This window comes from Molossus molossus, unplaced genomic scaffold, assembly GCF_014108415.1.
Source record: "Molossus molossus isolate mMolMol1 unplaced genomic scaffold, mMolMol1.p scaffold_m16_p_21, whole genome shotgun sequence".
NCBI lineage: Eukaryota > Metazoa > Chordata > Mammalia > Chiroptera > Molossidae > Molossus > Molossus molossus.
Genome location: NW_023425357.1, coordinates 682755 through 699887, shown reverse-complemented (window position 1 = coordinate 699887; position 17133 = coordinate 682755). Strand labels below are relative to the sequence as shown.

General features: G+C 45.3%; 2 protein-coding genes across 2 annotated transcripts; both read right to left on the bottom strand.

Annotated features, from left to right (window-relative positions):
- Positions 1–217: 217 nt before the first annotated feature.
- LOC118638572 (zinc finger protein 883-like) lies at positions 218–4216 on the bottom strand. Its single transcript, XM_036274593.1, has 3 exons — positions 4052–4216; positions 3829–3952; positions 218–2299 (listed from the first exon to the last, which is right to left on the bottom strand). Exons 1-3 carry the CDS (start codon positions 4088–4090, stop codon positions 390–392), a joined length of 2073 nt encoding a protein of 690 aa, XP_036130486.1. The 5' UTR covers positions 4091–4216; the 3' UTR covers positions 218–389.
- An 8335-nt stretch (positions 4217–12551) lies between these two features.
- Positions 12552–14898, bottom strand: ZSCAN4 (zinc finger and SCAN domain containing 4). The gene is made up of 3 exons (XM_036274906.1): positions 14503–14898; positions 13381–13546; positions 12552–13297 (listed from the first exon to the last, which is right to left on the bottom strand). The coding sequence occupies exons 1-3, from the start codon at positions 14896–14898 to the stop codon at positions 12552–12554; spliced, it is 1308 nt and encodes a 435-aa protein (XP_036130799.1).
- Between the last annotated feature and the right edge of the window lie 2235 nt (positions 14899–17133).

Here is a 17133-nt window from a genome sequence, read left to right as displayed (position 1 = left end):
CTCATAAGGCTTTCCTCTAGAATGTATTGCACAGTGTTGAATAAATCATTTAGAATGCTGTCTAAAGCATTTTACACATTCATTATACTCAATATGGCTTTTCTCTAGGGTGAACTCCCTGGTAATGAATGAGGGCAGATTTGTGGGTCGCTTCCCACATTCGTCACTCATAGCCTGTTCTCTACATTGTACTCAACAGTGTTGTATAAGATGGGAGTGCTGTCTAAAGAATTTGCCACATTCATTACATTCATATAGTTTTCCTCCAGAGTGAACTCTCTGATAATGAATGGGAGTAGAGCTTTGCCTGAATGAATGATGCCCACAATCAGTACACTCACACAGCTTTTCTCCAGTGTGAAGTTTGTGGTGATGAATGAGGAGTACATTCATATACACAGCTTTTCTCCAGTGTGAACTCTCTGATGTTCAATGAGTGCAACTTTGCGGCTAAAGCATTTACCACAAACACTGCACTCATACAGCTTTTCTCCAGTATGAAGTCTGCGATGTTGAATGAAGGCAGACCTTTGACTGAAGGACTTCCCACAATCACTACACTCATATGGCTTTTCTCCAGTGTGAACTCTCTGGTGTTTAGTGAGTTTAGACCTTCGACTGAAGGACTTCCCACAATCAGTACACTCATAGGGCTTTTCTCCAGTGTGAACTCTGTGGTGTTTAATGAGGGTAGAGCTTTCACCGAAGAACTTCCCACAATAAGTACACTGATATGGCTTTTCTCCAGTGTGAACTCTCTGGTGTTGAATAAGGGTAGACCTTCGAAGGAAGGATTTCCCACAATCACTACATCCATACGGCTTTTCTCCAGTGTGAACTCTCTGGTGTTGAATGAGGACAGTGGTTTCACTGAAGAACTTTCCACAATCAGTACACTTATACGGCTTTTCTCCAGTATGAACTCTGTGGTGTTGAATGAGTGTAGACTTTTGACTGAAGGACTTCCCACAATCACTACACTCATACGGCTTTTCTCCAGTGTGAACTCTGTGGTGTTTAATGAGGGTAGACCTTAGAGTGAAGGACTTTCCGCAATCACTACACCCATAAGGCTTTTCTCCAGTGTGAACTCTCTGGTGTTGAATGAGGAGAGTACTTTCACTGAAGAACTTCCCACAATCAGTACACTCATATGGCTTGTCTCCAGTGTGAACTCTCTGGTGTTGAATGAGGGTAGACCTTTGACGAAAGGGCTTTCCACAATCACTACATCCATATGGCTTTTCACCAGTGTGAACTCTCTGGTGTTGAATGAGGAAAGTACTTTTACTGAATAACTTCCCACAATTATTACACTCAAATGGCTTCTCTTTAGTGTGAACTCTCTGGTGTTGAAGGAGGGTTGACTTTTGACTGAAGAACTTCCCACAATGACTACACTCATACGGCTTTTCTCCAGTGTGAATTCTCTGGTGTTCAATGAGGGTAGACTTTCGACTGAAGGATTTCTCACAAACACTGCACTCATACGGCTTTTCTCCAGTGTGAACTCTATGATGTTGAATGAGGATAAATTTGCGGCTAAAGCATTTACCACAAACACTGCACTCATACCACTTTTTTCCAGTGTGATTTCTCTCGTGTTGAATGAGGGCAGAGCTTTGGCTGAAGGACTTGCCATAATCACTACACTCAGACGGCATTACTCCAGTGTGAAATCTCGTATGTTGAATGAGGTTAAAGATTTGTCTAAAAACTTTCCCACATTTGTTACACTCATAAAGCCCTTCTCCAGAACATACACCCTGACACTGAACAACTTTCTGGTGGTGGGAGGCCGGCTTCTCACATTCACCCCACTGGTGAGGCCTTTTTTGTCTGCCAAATTCCTGCCAAATCTCATTGCTACTGTGTGGCTCCTCTGTGGTATTCGTGGCCTGGTGCTGGAGAAGCCTTGAGATGGATGCGATGTCTTCCCCAACCTTCCTATTGGTTAAAGACACCCCTGATAAGTAGAAGCAGCCCCTGGTCATAGCGGAGACCCTGTCCACATCTTCTTTCCAGAGCTTTTCTCTACTAACATCGCTCTGTGGCTGGTGAAGGTTTGCACTAGAACACAAGCCTCTCACACATGCATCACTGAAGAATGCTTTATGTTCAAGGTTTGCTGCTTGTAACTCAATCAGGTGCAATATATTTAACACTGAGACACACTGCTTACAGAGATGGGTCTTCTGGGATCCTGGAGCTGTCTTAGAATCCCTGATCTCTGATTTTCCTTCTATAGATACAATCTCCTCATGAGGGGCCATCTCATCATCCATTTTACACCAACAATCTGAAAACAGAGAAATGCTAAAGAAATGTATGTTCACTTTGGTGATGAGGGGTAGTCCCATCGCAAAAGTGTGATACATATAATATACTGGGTCCTTGTGACTGTTGGAAATTGAGACCTGCAGGAAGGATTAACAAGCAGCTGTGAAGTTTTGGGCCGCTGACGATCACAAAACAGGGAAGACCTCACCAAAAAATTACATGAAGATGGCAAGCACCACATGGAAGACAAACAGGATCTCCAAATCATGCTTCTGCTAACAGCGTTCAGCAGGGCTTGTATACTAGTGCTGTGGGTAAGCCTTGCAGAAGGTTGGTTATGTGTTATTCCAAGTAAAATTCAATAAACAAGCAATTGGTGTTGAAGGAGTACTTAAGCATGAATGAGCACCTCCTAACACAAGCGCAGGTCAATGTTGGAGAACACTATAGAGACAGCAGTGCAGAGGAACAGATCACAAAGGTGAAATTAGCCAAAAACCAGGAAGTCACAGATGAAATGAAAAGTGAGCAAAGTACCAATTATAGGCAAGAAAAGGTAGAAATGAGGTGAGGCCAGTGGCACTTGCAGGTAAACACTACCAGACACAAGCAGGTTTCTGGTAGCATCTGAACAGACTCATTATGTCATACCTCCCCCCAACTGCCACACAGGAGGGACAGGCCTACTCTGAGACCGTCTTGCATGTTCACCATGTGAAAAAAATACAGTGTTCTCTCAGCACCTTCTTGTACAAGTATGTAAAAGCTAAATATTCTGAGTATCAATGAAAGACATGACAGGTGAACATCCAGAGCAACTCAGCATGCAGTAGTATTCAGGGAAGGAAATAATATAAACAAGAATTGAAGGGTTTTACAAGAACAGCTGGTTCATGTAAGTAAAGACCATAACATGGCACAGGCAGTCAAAAAACCTTTAGCTAAAGGAAGGGGGCAGATGTGGAAAGCCTGGATGTGAACAGAGTCACTCTACCAGAGAGAGGAAGAGTACAGTGAGATCCATCAGGATATCTGCAAGACTCCTAACTCCAGACACTTCCCTGCACTGTTGTTTTTTTTAATCCTCACCTGAGGATATTTTTCCTTTGATTTTGAGATAAAGTAGAAGAAAAAGAAGGGAAGAGACATAGAGAGAGAAAATGGATGTGAGAGAGACACATGGATGGGTTGCATCCCAAGAGACCCCAACCAGGGCCAGGCATCGAATAGCAACCAAATATGTGCCCTCGACTAAATTCAAAACCATGACTCCCCGGATTGCGGGCAGACACTCTAATCGCTAAGCCAAAGTGACCTGGGCACTTCCCTGCACTTTCTGAGGAAACAGGTGTTAAGGATCCTCAGAGTGTCCATTGCTCAGGGCACTCCAAACAGCTCAAGACTGGCAGCCACAGCACACGTGACAAGAAATTAGGGGAAATCAGCAGAGCCCATGGTCTGGCTGTGGGAGATAGAAAACCACATCTGGAGAGTAAAGGGAAGGCAGGACATCACCTCAGTTCACTAGAAGGGATGTGAAGGTCTTACCCACAGATGCTACAAGTGCAAAGATTTCCAGCATTGCATCGCAGTACAGAAGTCTCTGAGCCTCATCAAGGAGCCCCCACTCCTCCTGGGAGAAGACAATGGCCACGTCCTCAAAGTGCATATCCTGTCATAATGAAGACAGTTCATTCCATGGTCAGTTTCCTCCTAGGATTCAGTTTGTCACACCCGTCTCCCTCCATGCCCATCTACTCACAATACCCACCTCAGAAAAGATTACAGGCCTTTGTCCCATCAGAGACATTCTTTTCTCATATTCTTATTGATTCTGCTCCTTCCCACAACAATAGACAGATGGGCGGACAAATGTTACATGTGCTCTGGGCCTGCCTCCAATGTAGACCACACTGCTTCTTGTTAACATGGTGGATGTCACAAACACACAGTAGAAAAAGAAGCTGGCCACAGAGAGGTGTGAGTGATTAGACACTCGTCAGGCAATACGCTCGCAGTTCCCCAGATTGTCCCTCCAAGACACAAAACACAAGGCATCACCTTCACCCTTTCGACCCCAATGCCAGAGTGCTGACACCATCTGTTTACACTACCCTCTGAATGCAACCCTTTGAATCACCGCTCTCTCATGCATCAACATTCCCAGAGGCCCACCTTTAAAGGAATACAAATACACCATGAAGATGGTTAGTTTCCTAATCAGCTTCTTTTCTAAAATTTTAATTCACCACCTCCATAACGTGTTTCTTTTGGATCCTTCTCCATTCGCCATGGCAGTGGAGAATTTCAGCCCAGGTGACATTATCTATGCTATCTCATTCCTATTAATCACTGTGTCAGTCCTCAACAACAAAAGGCTGGCGGGGCACATAAATGGAACCCCTAAGCTTTGGGACTGGCAAGCAGCACCACACTACTCTCTTCAGACAATTCCCTTGGAATTTCCAAAACCTCACCTTCTTCACTTATGCTAGTGCCAGGGCCCTGGGGCCATGAATTCACACTCCCTCTCCAAGTGCACCTTACTCTTTCTACCACACCTCTCTCACACCTGCAATCCCACAGCCCCAGCCTCATTCAGACCTACACCACAGTCATGTCCTTGGCCTCCTACAATTTACTCAGTGTATGTGGTCCAGTGAATGTTTGGGAAATTCAAACAGGATCAAGTTCTATGCAGACGCTGATAGTCCACACTCATAGAGGCAGTCTTGAGTCTTGCCTGCTATGAAGGCCTCTGTCCCTGGCTATTTTTTTTTGTTCAACCTCACCTACTGAGAACCACATCAGACTCAGATATCAAAAGTCTACATTTCCTGCTGTATATGATGTCCCTTCACCAGTCACAGCTGTCTTCTCTCCACCTCTCTCTCTCACTCAAGACCCAGCTCCAATGGCCCTCTATTGTATGCCCAGTGAGTCTCCCAGATGACCATTTATGCCCATAAACTAATCTGCCTTTTTTGCTGCAACACTCCAGGTCAGAAAAAAATGGTGGTGAGTCCTCAGAGCAGTAAATATGCACCAGCCCCATCTCATCTTGTGTGAATTACCCCTAGGCCTTCAATTCATCTCACGTCCACTCATCTTTTGAAGGCCTTGGCCACTGACAATCCATAATCTCTTCTACACCTTCTATATGACCACTTTTGTGCCTGTGCTGTGTTGTAGCACCCCCATTTCACAAATGGGGGCTCAAGCAGAAATCCCAACCCTCAGGCCCACACTCATTTTCCTGTGCTATTACTATTACCTTCCAACCATGATTCCCCATATTAAAGAGACCTACAGCTCCTTCGTGGTCCATACACTCTCTACTACCTTTTGAACACATCTCCATCCTGAACTGCTCCTCAGAGTTCCAGACACCCATGATCTGCCCTCTGAAATATCTCACACCTTAGCAAGCCAAAAATAAAAGTTTTCATATTCCCAATGAACACTACTCTTCCTACTATGGAGTTCCCCATCTCAGCATCTGCCAGCTGCTAAAACCAAATCTTCATGTCATCACTGACTCCTCTTTCTCTCCCAACCTCAAAATTATAAAATCCAGCCCTGGCCGGTTTGGCTCAGCGGTTAGAGCGTCCGCCTGTGGTCCGGAGAGACCCGGGTTCGGTTCCCGCTAAGGGCACGTACCTCGGTTGCAGTTTGTCCTCAGCCCTGGTTGGTCGTGCGGGTGGCAGCCACTCGATGTGTCCCTTTCACATCGATGTTTCCCTCTCTCTCTCTTCCTCTCTCTCTCCCTCCCACTCTGTCTGTACAAAAAATGGAAAAATGTCCTCGGGTGAGGATAAAAAAAAAAAAAAATTATAAAATCCAGGCAGTCACACCTGAAACACCAATCCAGAATCCAACTGCTTCTTCCACCTCCATAAGCCAGATACCACCACACTCACCCAGAGTACTGTAGCAGCCTCCTCCCTGATCTTTCTACCACCTCCCTCACAGTCATACTGTTGATGCTGCAGCCACAGGGAATCTAATGAGACCTTCCTCAAATCACCTCCCTCTTTACTCCTCCAACCCTCCCAATGCTTCCATCACCTGCAGAACCGACACCCAACTTGTCACAAAGCTGCTCTAGACCTGACTCCTGTCCCACTGTTACCAGTCCCCATAACAAAGAAAGAGACCTGAAGGTTCCTGAACTAGCTCAGCATCCCCTCCAAGCCTTTGCACATTCTGGTACCTACACCTGGGAGGACCTCCCACATCTCATTCCACAGGTTGCCAAAAACAGGAACCACTTCATATAACCTTAGACGTAGACTTAGGATTCTTGGATTCAAGAAGCCAAGGCCCAAGAGCTGGAAGTGTGGCACAACAGTGCCAGGACACCACTACATCAGAGTGCATAAGAGTGTGAGGCCCTGAAATAAGCTTCACAAAGCAGTACCCTGAGCGATTCTGCTGGTGCAGGAATCTGTGGAAAGACGAAGGTCTGTTGAGAGCCTGGCAACTACCGCCAGGGTCCCTGGGCTCAGGCTGCTCAGTGCCCTTGCCCAGCGCCAGGGCCAGGTGACCTCGAGATGCCTGCACTGCCTCAGGGCCTCGTCCTCAGAGCACATTCTTGTCAGTCACGTTGTCTTTTACCGGACCTCACCTCCTGTCCTCCCTGCGCTCCTCTCCCTTCTAGCCTATTCCTCTTCTGGGCAGTTTTGGGAAATCGTTAGAACCTGACCTCGGGCAGTGTCCCATCTCCAGTATTTTTCCATGGGCTCCACGTCCTGAGAATTAAAGTAAAACGCACACACACCTCCGTCTCCTCTTCTTCGTTGCCTTTAGACACAAAACAGAGCCCGTGTTTTCCGATCCTCCTGGCTCAGTCCTACCCCACATCCTGACAGGGTGGCTTTCCATCCTGTCCCCCTCGTCCCCCGCCTCACAACGTTTGTCACCCACGAGCGACTCACGGTTCTGGGCGCTGCGACCTGGGCTGCAGGATCTACAGGGGCCCCGCACCCGAGGCTGTAGGTTAAATGGGGTGAGGCGGCGTCGAACTCGGGAGGCAGAGCGGCGTCTGGGAGGCACGGAGGCCCCAACACCCCCGGATGGGGCTCCCCAAGCCTGGACACACCACTACGCAGCGGGGACAACGCCGATGACGCCTCCTCGGTCACAAACCGGCGCCCGGCAGCCTCTGTCTCCGTGAACTGCCCAAGAGGTCAAAATGACCGCCACGCGAACGACGCCGGAAGTCCCGCCCAAACCTGATGTGCACGCGGGAAATACGCCTGTCTTGGGCTTTCATTGGCTAAACCCCGCCATTTTTGTTGCATTGCCCTCCGGGTAATGTAGTTTTCTAGACGTACAGGTGGTAATAGGGTCCCAAGTCAGCAACCTTGAGAAAAAAAGTGTTGCTGGAGGGAGTGGTGCTGAGAAATGACAACTTAGGTTTTGGGAGCTGGTCGCAGGTTTCTGGAGAGTGTTGTTTGCAATTGATCTGTTGTTTGGAGGCCTAATTTCAGATTCCATGAAGTTCAGAATGCTCCCTGTGGCAAAATGTATGATTTCAATGATTTCCAAAAACTACAAATCCAAATGGACATATATTCTCATTCAGACATAAACTGCATATACTCGTACCTGGAATGTGTTCATAACTTTTTGCCAATTCAAATGCATGCTGTCAGTGGTGTTAGTGGACATTGGAACACTCTGTATGTTTGTTCTGGGCCATGGCTTGCAATATAAGGAGGAATTTAGGCTGATCTTAAGGAGGAAAATGAGGAGTTATCTCTACCTCTAGTTTGCACAGAGAACATCTCTCCCGTCTGTATCCTCAGTGACAGTGTCCAATCCATAGAACAACATTGTTTATCCATTTACTATTTTCTGCACAATCTTATAAGAAATGTCAAACACATTTAGGAATCTGACATATTTCTCAAACAGAGAGCAATTTATAAAACTCTGTATGGTATGGGATAGTGAATACAGTGTTCTCAGGCAGAATACACGTGCAAACGGGCCAACAGAATGTTATCATCTTATTTCTAAAAGGTCTGAGCTGGCAGGAGATCACAACGCAAGGCCAGTGTAGAGCTAAATGGCTTTATTGCACACTGCTCGGTGCAGCCGGACTGACTCCTTAAAAAAGAGCCCAGCATCCAAATCTCTTTGTTCTCTGGTTTTTATAGGCCCAAACTACAGAAACTAAAAAAAAAAAAAAAGCAGCCCAGGCCAGTTTAGCTCAGCGGTTAGAGCGTCGACCTGCGGGTCCAGAGAGACTCGGGTTCGGTTCCCGCTAAGGGTGTGTACCTCGGTTGCAGTTAGTCCCTGGCTCTGGTTGGTCGTGCAGGTGGCAGCCACTCGATGTGTCCCTTTCACATTGATGTTTCTCTCTCTCTCTGTGTTCCTCTCTCTCTCCCACTCTACCTGAACCAAAAACAAAATAGGAAAATGTCCTCCGGTGAGGATTTAAAAAAAACAAAAACACAACATTAAAGAAAAACCCTCATTCTCTTGGCACCACACAATTGGTGTCAGGGCTGATACATGTTGTCTCAGAGGTAAGGAGTCTGCTCCAGCAGTGATCTGGGCCATCATTAATCTCCTTCCTTTTTATGGTCCCTTCAAGTTTCCCAAGGCCATCATTAACCCCTTATCTAGGTGTCAGTCCCAGGTTTTTTAGAAAACTACTCTGGTGTTTATGTGCAGGAATAACTGGTCAGAATGGAGTTTAATTTTGTTAAAACATTAACCCTTTCAATTTTGTCTTGCAGGGAAGGGATTGTCATTTTCCTGGTGATTGCTAGGACTCTTGTGTGTAAGGAATTTATGTCAGAAAAAATGTTGTGAAATGCAATTTACAGAGAGCTATTAAAAACGATTATGTAGCCCTGGCAAGTTTGGCTCAGCGGTTAGAGCGTCGGCCTGCGGTCCAGAGAGACCCAGGTAAGGTTCCTACTAAGGGCATGTACCTCAGTTGCATGCCCTTAGTTTGTCCCCAGCCCTGGTTGGGTCGTGTGGGTGGCAGCCACTAGACGCTGAAGTCTGAGTTAGGCTGAGCCCAATCTAGGTGTTGTGATTCTTTTTAATTGGTTCCATCTTAGTGGATTTGTTGGGCTTTCTCACTGAAGTTTTAACTTACAATTTCATCATGACACATGTGAAACAGCTCTTCTAGGACTAATAATCATATGTTATTTAATGCAGTGCTGCCTATTTTATATTTGTCTTTTTTTTTTTTTACTGATTTCTATAATTTCTTTTATATACAAGGCCTTCAGTCAGATGTTCACAAATTCTTTTCTACTATTCTCTGACAAATTTTTTCTACTGTTTTGTGTTGCAATTTTAATCACCTTTTGTTTGTTTATATACACGTCACATTATCTTAGTTTTTTAGAGTTTTCTTTACTCACAAAAATGAGCAATTTCTCAATACTCCAAAGTTTTAGTTAACATTTTTATGAAATTTCTCTATTCAAATTGCTATGGGAAAAGAAAAAAAAAAGCCCTGAAAAAAAGCCCTGGCCAGTTTGGCTCAGCGGTTGAGCATCTTCTCTTCTCTCTTTTTTCTCTATCTCCCTCCCTCCCTCCCACCTTCTCTCTGCTTCCCTAGACCAAGCATGCACTTCTTCTCCATCTTTGGTTTTTTGTTTTTTGGTTTTTTTCCAAAAATTTTTTAATCCTAACTCGAGGACATTTTTTCATTTTTTATTCAGATAGAGCGGGAGGGAGAGAGAGGACGAGAGAGAGAGAGAAACATCAATGTGAAAGGGACACATCGAGTGGCTGCCTCCTGCACGACCAACCAGGGCCGGGGACAAACTGCAACCAAGGTACATGCCCTTAGCGGGAACCGAACCCGGGTCTCTCTGTACCGTAGGCCGACGCTCCAACCGCTGAGCCAAACCAGCCAGGGCGATATTTCCATTTTTTGTTCAGATAGAGTGGGAGGGAGAGAGAGAGAGAGAAGAAAAAAATCGACGTGAAAGGGACACATCGAGTAGCTGCCCCCCGCGCAACCCAACCAGAGCCGGGGACAAACTGCAACAGATGATGTGTTGTAGAATTGCACACCTGAAAGAAACCTACATTATATTATTAACCAAAGTCACCCCCAATGAATTCAATAAGAAAATAAATGGAAATTTAAAAAATAATATTCACAATCGGAAAACATTTGCATACAGTCCCAGATGAACGTTTCTCTGCACAGTGGATCCTTCTTCGCAACCCATCAGTCCTCTCTTCTGTGGATGCAGAGGAAAGCAGAAATGTCACAATTGACCCTGCAGAGTGTCCCCTTCCATGATTCAAGCCATTTGTACACTGCACCTGCCAGTGTCTCAGTGGGATTGAGCCCCTAGTGAAAACTAGCTCACAAATGGATTCTCAATAACCAGAACACATACTTTTGCCTCCCTGCTGCACAGAATCCTTTTTTTCTCCAAATTGCCTTTTCACACTGGTTGGGTTTGAAAAGGCTCCTTCACTCCCTGTACCCACAAGGTTTGGAACAAATGAATGGAAAACATTGGATTTTTATGGTATCTGTACCCACAAGGTTTAGAACAAATGAATGGGAAACATTGGATTTTTATGGTATCTGTTCATAAAATAGCATTCTGCAACTTTCAGTCACCACACTTATTCATGTCCAGTTCAGCTATTAATATTTCCAGTTGAGTAAAGGAATTATTACATCATTTAAATAGAATGGTTCCCTTTAATGGGCTAAGGCCTATTTCCAAGTTCCCACCTCCTTTCCCCACATTTTTCTTTTTTTTTTTATGAAAGTCATGAATTTTATTAAAAATTTTTATTTTCCTTATTGATTTTAGAGAGAGATGTAAACAAAGAGAGAGAACATCGATTGGCCACCTCCTGCATGCCCCGCACTGGGGATTTGGCCCACAACCTGGGCATGTGCCTTGACTGGGATGAAATTGGCGACATCTTGATGCATGGGTTGACACTCAATCACTAAGTCACACCGGCCAGGCCCTTCCCCACATTTTTAGGTGCCTGTGGTTACACTAAAATAAAGAATGTGGAAAGGTCCTGGCCTGTGTGGTTCAGTTAGTTGGAGCATCATCCCATAAACCAAAAGGTGGAGGGTTTGAATCCTAGTCAGGACACATATCTAGGTTGCAGGTTCGATCTCCAGTCAGGGTGTGTACAGGAAGAAACCAGTCAATTTTTCTCTCTTATATCAATGTCTCTCTCTCTCTATCCCCTTCCTCCCTGTATCTAAAATCAATAAATATATTCTAGGGTGAAGATTTAAAAAATAAAGGATGTGGACAGAGGGGGTAGCAGGCAGGGTTTGTTTCCTGGGGTTGGGCCTTCTCACTTGGACACACATTCCTGGATTTTAAGAAACAAACATCATGCTGGCCGGCCTGATTCAGTGGTTAGAGCATCAATCCGTGGACCAAAGAGTCTTGGGTTCGATTCCGGTCAAGGGCACATACCTCAGCTATGGTTCCTCTCTGGCCCTGGAAGATATGCTAAAGAAAAAATTTTTAATATTTTTATTGATTTTTTTTTTTTAGAAAGAAAGGGACAGAGCCCTGGCCAGTTTGGCTCAGCGGTTGGAGCGTCGGCCTGCGGTACAGAGAAAGAAAGGGACAGAGAGATAGAAACATTGATGAGAGAGTGATACATCGACTGGCTGCCTCCTTCAAGCCACTTTACTGGGGATGAAGTGGAAACCTGGCATGTGCCATGACCAGGAATCGAACCGGGTCCTCAGTCCACAGGCTGATGCTGAATCCACTGAGCCACACCAGCCAGTCTATGTTATAGAAATCTGGGGAGTCCTAGCCCATGTGGTTCTGTTGGTTGGAGCATCAACCCGTACACCCAGAGGTGGCAGGTCAGGTTCCCAGTCAGGGCACATGCCCACGTTTCAGTTTGATGCCCAGTTAAGAAATATATGGGAGGCAACCAATCAATGTTTGTCTCTGACATCGATATTTCTCTCTCTCTCCCTCCCTCCCACTCTACCTGGTGATAAATGGAAAAATATCCTCGCATGAAGATTAAAAAAAAAGAAAAGAAATAAACACCAACATTACATTTACATTTATTCAAGTATTTATTGGTAATTTGACATGTGTCAGCCACTTTATAGATTCCTGAGATACTTTGCTCTCCCTGTCCTCTTTAAACTTACATTTTAGTGGGGTGCGGGGGTGCGGAATGAATGGAAAATACGATCGGGAAGTTGTCAAATGTTTTCTAAACAGAGAATTATCCTGGAAATATACATAATCATGACATGTCTGTAGGCATTACATGGAGGAATCATTTGTTGTGGAAGAAACACAGCTGAAAGCAGTCCTCTGGTGCATCCGCAGGTGGCGGTGGTAGGTGGATGACTGGCGGTAGCATCTCTTGCACTCAGAGCACATGTAGGGCTTCTCTCCCGTGTGGATTCTCTCATGAGCCAGAAGGTTGGTTTTGTGGCTGAAGCGTTTGGCGCACGTGCTGCACCTGAAAGGCTTCTCTCCTGCATGAATCTTCTGATGCACATGTAGGTCTGAGGCCTGGAAGAAGCCTTTGTCACACGTGGCACAAATAAATGTCCTCTCATTACTGTGTCTTCTCTGATGGACTTTTAACCTAGAGAAATACCTAAAGATCTTGGAACACTCCTCACATTGATATGACTTTCGGGCTCTGTGACCGCTTTCTTGGTGTCCCCCACGTGTGGAGTCTCCTGTATTGCTCTGGTGGGTAGGGACAAGCTCAGTGGTGACCTGGTCCGGCATGGAGTGAAACGCTGGTTCCACCTTCATGAGGACACCTTGATAAGAGGGTCCTTCCAAGGGCCCTTCCTGGGATAAGGAGGTTCCTAGACTTGCTCTTCCTGAGCTGAGTGGATTTTCCAAAGAAACACCTCCCTCTTCATGCCCAGGACAGTTCTCTCCCGGAATAATGAGTAGGAAAGGTATTTCACTGCCTTGACTAATAATACTGTTATTTACTTCAGTCGTTTTCAAAGAACTGTTGCCATTGTTTTCTTTATCTTCGTCATCTGTGAAAATAAAGAAAAGACTCAGTGAAATTGTATCCGAGAGTCCACATAGAACAGCCCTCTGGAACCCGGCTTCCCCTCACCTTGTCCTGTTGGCAGAGAAGTATCTTGGGGAGTCCAGGAGGGCATCCCCACGTTTGTCTCTGTTGGGGTTCCTGCGGACAATTGTTTGTTGAAGAGAACAATGACTTCCCTTAATGGCATATTCTCAGAAAAGAGGGCTTCCTGTCCCTGCATGTGGACGTGCACCTGTAAACAAAGCCTGATCACTGTCGTGGCTGCATCTGTTCAGCCAAGGACGCCTCTGTGGAAAACCCACCCTCATCAGACTTTCCAAGATCCCTCTACTGCGTTCTCCCATGCCCACTGCCCTGACCTTTATATCTCTGCTTGTCGTAGTTCATGGTAATTTCTTGTTAGTGTCTTCCCTAAAAAAAAAAAAAAAAAAACCCAGCCGGTGTGGCTCAGTAGTTGATCGTCCACCTATGCACCAAGAGGTTGCTGGTTCAATTCCTGGTCAGGGCACATGCCCAGGTTGTGGGCCCGATCCCCAGTGAGGGGCATGCAGGAGGCAGCCAATCAATGTTCTCTCTCATCGATGTTTCTATCTCTCACTCTTCCTTCCTCTCTTTCTAAAAATCAATAAAGATAAAACATTCAAAATAAAAGACTAGTACTAAGGCTTTCTGAGGGAAGAACCAGTTCATGTTAAGTCATTTCTCCTCATTCTTGAGGTTTCTGCTCCATTGTGAAATTCTACTTTTTTAGTTTATTTTAGACAGAAAGGAAGGGAGGGAGAGAGAAATATTGATGAGAAACACTGTTTGGCTGACTCCTGCATAGCCCCCACTATGGCTGGTGCCTACAATCCAGGCTTGTGTCCTGACCGGGAATCCCATCAGTGACTTCTTGGTGCCTGGGACAAGGCTCAATCCACTGAGTCAAATGGGCTGGGCTCAATTGTGAATTTCTTAGTGACCCCTCCTACCACCTCACCAGCTCAAATGAGTTGAATCAATTAATACATTGGCGCCTATATGTCCCACTGGAGACGAGAATATAGAGTTTTTTCCTTGCTTCCTTACAATGGTAAAGATTCCCCTTGGTGGGGACTAATAACTGGATCTACTGTAACTTTCTACTTATGGGTATTATTCCTTTCTCCCCTCTGCCCCTCATCCCAGGGATCAGAACCCTCTACTCACCAAGCCAGGGGGCTTCAAGCAATCATCACTCAGGTCTTCCACAAATGTCTTCAGGTTTCTGCCACTCGATTCCCATTTCTGCTTCAGCATGGACCTGTCACTGCAGTGCCTGTTGATCATAAACTGTTCCAGCACCAAGCGAGAAATAATTTCCTCCTTGCTGTGTTTTTCCGGCTGCAGCCATGAGTTAAATGACGTATAGAGTTGTTGCAGCTCCTGCCTCGCACACAAGTTACTGCTGTTTTGAATTAAGTTGAACTCAGTGCTCGGGAACGTAGAGACCCCCTCCCTTTCCTGGATGGCAGGCCCTCGGATAGGTTGAAGCTCTAGATTTTCTGACCCAGGACCATTTCTGGATGGTTCACCTCGACGTGAGACTCTGAGATTGAAAGCCATTCTTAACACAAATGCTCAGAGAGACTAAACTTCAGGAATTTAATCTCTGCTTAGTTGTTTCTCTGGGGCTCTGTTTCAAGAACTGGTAGATGATTAAATGCTGTAAGCTAGAGATACAAGAGATATATAATTAATTATAGCACTGACATACTTAAAAACAAACAGAAAAGTTCAGGTACAGATACATTTCATGGATGAATTCTACTAGACATTTAAGAAAGAAGGAAATCTAATTTTACACAAAGTCTCCTTGAGCATTAAAACAAAAATTGGGAGCCCTAGCCGGTGTGGCTCAGCGGTTGGAGCATTGGCCTGCAAACTAGTGAGTTGCGGGTTTGATTTCGGTCAAGGGCACATACTTCGGTTGCGGTTTGTCCTGGGCCCTGGTCGGGTCCTGCAGAAGGCAGCCAGTCGATGTGGTCCTGTCCCATTGATGTTTCTCTCTGACTCTGTCTCTCTCTCCCTCCGTTCCAGTTTATCTGATGATAAATGGGAAAATATCCTTGGGTGAGGAATAATAAAACAAAAACAAATGCAAAAACCGGGGCCTGGCCAGTGTGGCTCAGTTGGCTGAAGCATCATCTTGTACACCTAACGGTGGTGGGTCAGATTCCCCGTCGGGGCACATGCCCATGTTTTGGTTTGATGCCCAGTCGCGAAACGTTTTGGAGGCAACCAATCAATGTTTCTCTCTGACATTGATGTTTCTCTCTCTCTCTCCCTCTCCTTTCCTCTCTCTCGAAATCATTAAAGAAAAAAGAACCCATAAGAGAAAATTGGACACATTTTCACCATTCCCTAGCCCCTTTATCACAAAGCTTCCAGTCAACCTTTACGAAATGCTAATCTGCTTAGGTCGCACTCCAGTTGAATCCCTTCATGGATCCCTCTTGTTCTCAGAGAAAAGTGCAAAGTCCTTCCTGGTCCCATGAAGCCTTGCCTGGGCCACCTCTAACCTTCCAGCTCCAATCTTAGGTGTTGTTATACCCAGTTCTTATACCGAGGTATTCCGGTACCTGTCTCTGTCCCTCTCCTGTAGGATCCATGCCCTGTCCTTCTTCTGAGTCTCCCCACAAATTCTCTTTCTAGACTACCGCAGGCACATGCAGACCACATGGTCAAACTTGGAGACAGGCATTCAACCCCACACATACAAAGCTGTGGAACATTTTATGCATAAGACCTTGGAATTTAAAACCAGACCATAATAGTCCTGGCCGGTTTGGCTCAGCAGTTGGAGCAATGGCCTGCGGTCTGGAGAGACCTGGGTTCGGTTCCCGCTAAGGGCACTTACCTCAGTTGCAGTTTGTCCCCGGCCCTGGTTGGGTCGTGTGGGTGGCAGCCACTCGATGTGTCCCTTTCACGTCGATGTTTCTCTCTCTCTCTCTCCCTCCCACTCTATCTGAACAAAATATCAAAAAGTGTCCTCGGGTGAGGATAAATTTAAAAAAAAAATTTTTTAATAAAATAAAATAAAACCGGACCATGATAAATGTTCTCCTCACAAGAAAAAAATATTTTTCTATGTGTGCTCATGAATGTTAACTAGAATTAGGGTGGCAGCCATTTTGAAATATTTACAAATATAGAATGATTAAGTAGTACACCTGAAACTAGTACAATGTTATATGTCAATTACTTCTCAATGAAAAAAAAAAACAATACTGTCAGGGTCCTAATCTGGAGTCCAGCAATTTATAAGCTGTGTGACGCCAGGAACAATCAGGTCCCCATTTGTGTCATGGGGTCTCTAATCTCCTTTGACACTAATTCCCAGAGTTTCCATGGAGCAGAGTTAAACTTTATGAAGCTGGGGGAGCATTTGGTGTCACATGGTAAGCACACAGTATGTCTACTAAATAACTGATATTCACACTCTTTTTAGAAAAATCCTCACTGGAGGATAGATTGAAGAAGGGGGTTGAGAGAGAGAGAAAGAAAGAGACAGAAACATTGATGGGAGAGAAACATCAGCTGCCTCCCATCCACGCCCTGACCAGGATCAAAGCTGAAACCTACATATGTACCCTGATCAGAAATGAAACTCACAATCTTAGCCACCTGGTCAGCACTTGACAGTCACTTTATTTATTTACTTATGTTAATCCTCACCCCAGGACATTTTTCCATTGATTTTTAGACAGAAAGGAAGGGAGGAGGGGGAGAGAGAAACATTAATGTGAGAGAGACACTACGATCGGTTGCTTTTGACATGACCTCACTCAGGCTGGAATA

Coding starts and splice junctions, on each gene's coding strand:
- LOC118638572 (XM_036274593.1), bottom strand. CDS start 4,090: ATGTCTCTGATGGGACAAAGGCCTGTAATCTTTTCTGAG. Junction 3,953..4,051: donor GGCCTGTAATCTTTTCTGAG/GTGGGTATTGTG, acceptor TCATTATGACAG/GATATGCACTTTGAGGACGT. Junction 2,300..3,828: donor TGCACTTGTAGCATCTGTGG/GTAAGACCTTCA, acceptor CTCTGTTTTCAG/ATTGTTGGTGTAAAATGGAT.
- ZSCAN4 (XM_036274906.1), bottom strand. CDS start 14,898: ATGGCTTTCAATCTCAGAGTCTCACGTCGAGGTGAACCATCCAGAAAT. Junction 13,547..14,502: donor GCTTGAAGCCCCCTGGCTTG/GTGAGTAGAGGG, acceptor CTTTGTTTACAG/GTGCACGTCCACATGCAGGG. Junction 13,298..13,380: donor TTCTCTGCCAACAGGACAAG/GTGAGGGGAAGC, acceptor TTATTTTCACAG/ATGACGAAGATAAAGAAAAC.